Genomic DNA, 8222 nt, shown 5'->3' with positions numbered 1-8222 from the left:
AAACAGATTCTCGTTTCGGGTATACCCGAAATGAGAATCCCGAAACAGTGTGCCTTTGCACACCCCTAGTCAGAAGCGACATGACGGCAGATAACACACAAACACAATGTGCCAACTCTGTATTTTCTCAGATTTTACTTGGTTTTGGATCCAGAGGAGTTAGCTGTGTTAGTCTGTAGTAGCAAAATAGAAAAGAGTCCAGTAGCACCTTTAAGACTATCCAACTTTACTGTAGCATAAGCTTTAGAGAATCACAGTTCTCTTTGTCAGATACTTGGTTTTGTTGGCTGATTTGCTTTGGCTTTCCCATCCCTTACATTGAAGCTAAAGAGGAAATGGGTGGCACTAATTTAACATGGTCACATTATCAATAATTCTGTTGTTCCCACGGTACACCTTTCCTCTTTCTAGCTTATGCTATATCCATATGTGCAAGGGCATCGTGACAAAATTTGCCCTGACTGCCCACAACAATATATCCTGTTGTTCTATCAAATATAGTTGCAGAACATTCTCTCTCTAAATCTGGCATTCCACGCACTGTCACTTTTTCTGAAGTGTTTTCATCTTTACCCTTAGCTTTTTACCTTCCCAAATAAACACCTATAGCTAGTCCAAATGGACCCCAACCATGGATGCATGTGTGGTATTCTCATAATTAGAGGGGAAAGGAGAAAAGATATTGTAGATCAGGGATGGACAGATCAGGTTTTAAGTGAGTACAGAATGGGGCTTTGGCAAACAAATATAGGAGGACACAAAGGAGAGAGAAGTGGCACAATGCTCAGGAGCTGGTAAGGAGTGAAAGGGAAAGGGAGGGAGGAAGAGAACTTCAAGGGAGAGCAGAAGAGACTGGGGGAAAGTAAGCAAGGAAGACATTGATAAATGTGCTGAGAACAAACATTGCAGGGCAAGGGAGATAAAGCAAGGGAGAAACATTCATACTCTCAAGCATCCTAAAATGCAGTTAAAAGGAGATCATCTATATATGCCCTTTCTGGTCAGTGGTGGGAACAAACGTTTCTTGTTATTTTAGCTACTCTGAGGGATGTGCTAATGAGTCAGGAATAGACATGGGCATGAATCGAAATACAAAGCAAATTTCATCACAAATTTCAAGTATCGCGGGCCATTTCGTGTATCACGAAAGTGTTTTGTGGGCCGTGCTGATCATGAAATTCACGACTTTTGGCCTGTTTCGTAATTTCAGACAGGCTGGCGCTGATCCATTGATTCCCTAGGCAACAATGGGCCCAGACCTTTTGTTGCCATTGGAAACCCCAATCATAGGCCACTTACCCTTGATTGGCAGCACTCTTAGCCATCTGGAGAGCTTCCATTCAGCTTGTCCTCCACATCCCAAACTCTTGGGACTGTCCCTGCCTGCCGTCCACCCCTGACTCTGTCTCCATCTTCATGACTGGTCCTTTGTCCTCCTCTGATCCAGCAACTCCTTGTACCTGTTTCAGTCATGCACTCTGGCAGCACTTCACTTCCCACCCTTCCCGTTGACCTTCCTGATCAACATATTGCAAACGGGAAGGGTGGATGGAGGAGAGCCTGCTGAAGTCTCCTTGCGAGTTTGGCATCTCCAGGTATGAAGGGGGCCACTGAAATGCCCCGGGTTCTGACAAATCGCGAAACTAATGAATCGTTTCAGAAAACGTGTCAATTTTGTGGAATTTCATGATTCACGATTCGTGGATCGCAACGAAACATGAAACTCTCATTTTGGTTTTTTTCTCTTTCGTGCCCATGTCTAGTCAGGAAATGAAGTTATCATTGCTGGTTAAGGACTTGCTCAGTTATCCAGGCATGTCTGAATTGTGAAGGATGTTCTTTGAGGGGAATGAAATGTCAGTTTATCATCCCACAAACAGTCATCATTCACTTTGGCCTAGGTGTGAAGTGAACCCATGATTCATAAGGCAAGCCCTTAATGAAGAGGTGTGACAGTTTTTCTCAGGGAGAAATTTTGCCCTTAATTCCTATTATCATTTTGTGGTTTGATCCAACATGAGAGTCTCCAGTACCACTGGCTGCATAGGCTGTAGGAGTATAGGCCCTCTTGAGTTCTCTAAAGTGGAAAGGTGACTAATAATGTTTTAAGTAAATCAAATAATTAAAGTAGGAGGCTCTGGGGTTAACAAGCAACAGGAATTTTGCAGAGGACTGGGGATTTTTCTTCCTACCCTGAAAATAGCTCCTATTGTTTCTGAACTCATTCCAAAATTTTAACCCTGTCATGCTCCCACTAATGATACTAGAAGGACAAGGTTAAAATTCTGGAATGAGTTCAGAAACAATAGGAGCTATTTTAAAGGTGGGGGACATGACATTACTTGAGATCATTCCAAATGAAGATGCATGGCGGTGGTTTCTCCAAAGAATACCATTTGGGGTAAAGAATATTTATAATCCTGTGTGTTCTGTCAAAAGAATATTTAAGCTAAAAATGTGTGCTTAATATAATATAAAGATTTTTTATTTCACATGGAAGTCTGAAGAACTTTGTCCTGACTAAGCAGCTGTTGCAGTTATTAAACATCACAAAATACTGAAGCAATATCTGTCAAGCACACACATTCATTTGGGCAGGCTGCAAAGTGTGTATTGATTCAGGCCATCTAGCTCCTTGGTTTTTAGATACTGACACACTTCATTTGAAAAGGCATATTTCATAACTGAAGGAAAGTGACCTTCCCCAAATGAAGTCTTTTAAAGTCTATTAGAGGATACTACCTCAGAAGTACATGTTATATATGGAAACTGTATATATTAACCTTGACAAGGCACTTACATTTCCACAGAGGCAGGGACAGATTTTGATCATTTGGTGGTGCACTGCAATATAATGCATATGAAACAAGCTAATAATAACTAGATCTACACCCAATTTACACATGATTGGGCTGATGAAAAATAGCAGTTCCAACGGTATCTCATAAAAACAATTTATTTACTTGCCTTGTATCAGCTTCTTTAGTATGCTGCTACTCTATAGACACAAGATGTAGAACTACTGATATGATATATAACTCTACTTTAACCAGTCAACCCCAGTCAGGCCTGTAAGCTGAGTGCTTGTTATCTCCCCAGTACCAGGGGTTTTCTAAGTATTTCCCTCTCCTAACTGTGCAGCAAGAGCATGCTAATCACATTGCTTTTTGCACAATTGCACATTGCCATGGTTGTCTGAGAGGCTGTTGGCTCTACCACTTGAGCCAGGACTGCAATCCAGAAATACGCTGCCAAAACAACAGAACCAAAGAAACCAAGTGAGCCAGCAATTCTCCTTGGGCGGGGGGTGGGTGGGTGGGACATAACATCTCTACCTACAAGATGTTGGCCAACCTCTTCACTCTCAATAACTGTAATTTTATGGACCCTGAAGGTACTTCCAAGCCATCCTTGTCTCAGTTGTTTACTATTAGAAAAATACCATGTTTCCTCCAGGTCTCCTCAGTGGAACTCTTCACCCATTGCTGTTTAAGTAAAACATCTATTTTAGATAGCATAAAGGATCTCTTTACAGCCACCCACATATGCTGACCAGTCTGCCATTCTACCAAATATAACCAAATTTACCTATGGATAGTTTTAGGTGGGTAGACATGATGTCATGTCTGAAGAAGGAAGCTCTGACTCTCAAAAACTTACACCGTAAAATCTAGTTGGTCTCTGAGGTACCACTGGACTCAAATCCTGCTAAGCTTCCCTTGACTATGGGTCAAATTGAGAGAACTAAGTCAAGAGTTTTTAGTGGTAGCAAAAATTTAAGGGAACACTAAGAAAGTCATGTAGGCAGCATAATATGGATCTCATAAAGGGAGTAAAATGCCACGCTTAAGTTTCCAGAAGTTGCAGGTAGCCATACTGGTCTAAAGTAAAAAAAATCAAAGTAAAGTTACACAAAATACAGTACACTTTCAAGTACTCTGGAACTCTTCACCAGGCTGGATATTATTATCCACCTCACAAGGCAACAGGGAAGATGTTTCAGGCTATGAAGGAGAAATCCACAAGATCATGGCCTGAAACATCTTTTCCCCCCTCCCTTAGGAGTAAGTTAATAATAAACAACCAGCCTGATGATGAGTCCCCTCTATTTCACTGGAAACACAAGAAGAAAAAAAAACAGGCTGAAATGCAGCAAAGGAAAGATTTCCTGATATTTCAAAAATGGTATTTTGGAAAGATGAATTCTGGAAGTTGCTTAGGCTCATACGCACTTCTACCCCCTACCTCAGCAAGCTATGCCTAGATTCCATTACAAATCTTCTTAGGCTCATGGAACTAGCTCGATGGATCTTTCAGTACTAGCTAATGGAATGCATAACTAAAAGGAATACTGAGTAAAAAAAATCTGCAGACTCTTCTTATTCAAAGTGAGGTGAGCAAAGGACAGTCTCATCCAATAGCTGGAATAATGGATGATATAGAGAAACATACTCCACATAAGAATTCACCCCAATATTTCAATTATTGTGACAACACTCTGTTCATGAACAGGAATCCAGCTGCAAATTCTCAGCTGGCAGAAAGGAGAGAGTTGAAAGGAGTCACCAAGCTCCAAGTACAGAGCACTCAAGCTCTTGGTTATGCTAATGACTCTGGCTGCAGCAGGAGAATGGTTTACATACCCTGCTAGTAAGTCACACCCAGAGCCATAAAACTGGGAAGATTAAAGAACAGGAAGGGGCAGTAAGGTCATCCCAAGTGGGGGGGGGGCATGCCATGCAGAACTAAGCTTATACCTAAGGACTCCATCCTGTCCACACAGCAGGAGACAGTGGAAAGTTCCAACCATCAGAACTAAAGTAATGATGCACTTTAAACTACAGCAACGACAAGTAAAGCTAACCTGTTCTAATTAAAGATTGTTCAAGATAAGTTCAGCGTATAGAAAAACAGGGCTGCATTTTCACACCTTTTCTTTGTTCCCCTGCTCAACCTGAAGTGCTTGAATAGAGCATGGGTAATATTTTTATTCATTTATTAAACTTCCTTCTATTTTGAACATTCTTAGTCTGATCTCTGGAAAAAGTACCACGCCTATTTGGTCTTGTTATCTGAAGTGCTGTAATGGAGAAGGGCAGCAAGTAAACTTGCCATCTCTGGAGCGTGATAGCTCAAAATTGCCATAGATTGTCCCCTCTCACGCTTGTAGGAGTGCAACAGGAAGAGTGGCAACTAGGCAGAGCCTCTAAATGGCAACACAAGTACAGAGTGCCAGATATATGACTCCATTTGGCAGGAAAGTGGTCCCCAGTTTGTTTCTGGCATCCCTGGGGAGTGAGGGTAAGGGCTGGCGTCATCAAGTGAAAACTTGGGATGGCTGGAGAGTTTTTCTGGCCTCCTGGGTGTTAACCAGAATGAATAGGGAAAGGATTGTGCGTCTGTTCCTTCACAGATGGCTTTAAGAAAAGTATACACGCAAAAACCCCCCAGGGGCTACTTTCTTCTCCGGTTACTTTTACAGCAAGTCCAAAGTCAAATAGAGTTTTAATTTATGTTTCATTTAAGGAACATTAACTTGGCAGTCAGTATGACCTGGGCTTTTTAACCATTATGCTGGTGTCATTTCACTATATATCATAAAGATTTGCTGATGTCTTAACTACTAGATGATGATCTTTGCTATAAATAGGATAGCCTCCAATAGCAACAATGAGACTAGCACGTGAAACTGAACTGGTGCACAAACATGAATACCAACTATATGGATTGCACAAATATAACACAAGGATCATTAATGTTATATTTATTTATATTCCAGCTTCATACAAACTGGATAGAAGCATAAACATAGTACATTTCTACCATTTTCAACAAAAATATATAACCAATATGTACAATTATTGTATTAAAAATACAAAAGGGATACAGACTCCACCAATGTCTTTCTAAAAGACATACAGGTACAAGTAGTATCAAAAGTATGAGGAAATCACCAGTTAGTTGTACATTCTGCACTTGACATCACAGAGTGAACTGAGATTAGCAGTCCTATGGTCTACAATTACTTAAATGCCTATATAACATTTGTGCAACTTGTGATAGAGCTAGGTTTCTTCTGTCTTGCTATATGCACATGAGGTCCATAGCCTATATAATGAAACTGGCAAATGCATATTACATGTAAAATTACAAATGCATAATTGACAATATGATATATAAGCAAATAGACAAAAAGCCATGATTACAGGAGAAAGAGAGTAATTAAATAAAGCACTGACATTGTTCGATACAGTGAAAAAACACTGCAATTTGATCTTTAAAAGTTGAAGCTATTTACGTTTAGCGACTGATCAATATGATCAGCTGAGTTCAATGAAAAAAATCCAAGACCAGCAGTTCCTCACATTTGAGTACTACTCGGATTGGCAGCCTTCACTTTTCCGGAGTCTGTGCAAAACCAACACAAAAATAGAAGGGGGGAGTGTCATTCAGTCACTCAGGGGCTAATAGCAGCTGTGAGCTGATGATTGCTATCCATTGGCCTTCTCTACACATGCAGTGTTCCTTAAAAGCCATAAATCACTGTAAATATTTCTACACTGCAAAGGCTGCTTCATCTATACTGATTATTTCTCTTTATTTAATGGGATCTTTATTTCCTAATGCTCAACCCAATAAAAAAGGAGATTATTAGATCAGTACTAGAAGCTGGCATTAGAATCCAAATTGCCTTAGCAGTTGTGTCATCCAGGTAATTTCTGTGTGACAGCAATAATTACTTGAAGTATGCAGGGGAAGGTTAAAAAAAAGGGAAACAGATGTGAAAGGTGAGTTTGCTGTTTGTCATCTGAGTGGGACAGTGTTTTTGCTCACCGTTCTGTCTTCCTCAAGGCACAAGAAAGGGACACAAAAGTCCTCTTTCTCCACTGATTATTTGTAAGACTCAACAGCCCTGCATTATTACAGATGCAAATCAGAAACATCAGCAATTCAAAAAGTTATTAGCTGTGCTTTGAGTGGAACACTAAAAATGAAGCTCGAAGGTCAATGAAAGGCTGTAACCCTCCCTATAAACCATGCCATCTTTGCTTAGCCACATACATATATATATATATACTTTTAAAAAAGTAGTCCAGGCTGGCAACCCTTGTTAAAAATAAAAAATAATACTGTAATTATGCAGGTGTAACTTTTCCCCTCTGAACACAACATTTAGAGTAGCAACAAAGGCAATGTAAACAAGCAAACAAGCACTGTGTACTTGAAGAATTTCAACAAGTTTCTCTCTTAGTAGGTAAAAGGCCAAATGTAGCTTTGTCTACTAGTTGATCTCATTATCCCAAAGAGGTGAAGAGCTAGGACTGTGATCTGAGGAAGATTTTTTAAAATGCTTCCAGGCTTCGGGGGAGTGCAGTCATGATGCATTCATCTTGGAATTTGGAATGATACCGTGTGATGTGGCAGACAGCAACAGTGGGAGCTGGGAGAATGCTGCACTGTGCATTTCAAGCAACACAGTTTGAAAAGTGCCAGGGCAATTTCTTCACAGTATTTCACATGCAAGGGGAATAAGAGTGGGGGAAGAAGGGGAGAAGAAGCCCCATGCTGCTTTAAGGCAGGGAAGGAGGCAAACAGGTCCACCATCCTTTCATTAGAGTTCCAAGGCTCCGTACTGGGGGCGTCGTCTTGTGCTCTCCTTTATGTTAGTTCACCCGGGATCCAGAAATCCCCAGTTCTTAAACGGCAGAAACTTGTTCATCTTCTGCAAACATAATAGGACAGGAGGGAAATACATTTCAGGCTCTTTGAAAATAAGTAGCTAATTTATCTGATCAATATTCTCATTTTATTTCCATTAAATGGTGACGCTTTAAAAAAAAAAAGTATTACCCCTGACTTTTCCCTTAGAATAACACAAATACTTGATCTTAAAAGATGTTCTGTCAACTTGACTTTAACTGAAACAAATCTAATTGTTACTTTTTTCTTCTTTGCATTCATTCAATAAAGTTCTAATTTATACTTGTCACAAACATTGAATATCCTTATGCTTGGCTCTATTAAGTACAAACTTGCCAGCTTTGCATATGCTTCAGAGAGAGTGCTGACTTTATAGCGGTTTAGACATAAAACACAGACCTCTCTCGGGTTTTACACCATGAAGACACATCTTGAGGATTGTGCCTGTGGAAGTGCAGCCTCAATGCAAAGCTAGACACCACATCAAACAAGACCCAAAATGAGTATGAGCTTTCAGCACT

At 40.3% G+C, this 8222-nt stretch overlaps 1 protein-coding gene across 4 annotated transcripts in view; it reads right to left on the bottom strand.

Annotated features, from left to right (window-relative positions):
• Positions 1–5749: 5749 nt before the first annotated feature.
• RAPGEF2 (Rap guanine nucleotide exchange factor 2) overlaps positions 5750–8222 on the bottom strand; it is a 244697-nt gene continuing 242224 nt past the window's right edge. For all 4 annotated transcript variants that reach the window (XM_054989494.1, XM_054989497.1, XM_054989495.1 and 1 more), the window contains one exon: positions 5750–7723. In XM_054989494.1, coding sequence (XP_054845469.1) covers positions 7698–7723 — 26 coding nt within the window. In that variant the 3' untranslated portion in view covers positions 5750–7697. The remainder of the gene's footprint in view (positions 7724–8222) is intronic.

Source organism: Eublepharis macularius, chromosome 10, assembly GCF_028583425.1.
Source record: "Eublepharis macularius isolate TG4126 chromosome 10, MPM_Emac_v1.0, whole genome shotgun sequence".
NCBI classification, from domain to species: domain Eukaryota; kingdom Metazoa; phylum Chordata; class Lepidosauria; order Squamata; family Eublepharidae; genus Eublepharis; species Eublepharis macularius.
Note: the sequence above shows the minus strand (reverse complement) of the source record. Positions and strands in the feature narration are given on the sequence as shown.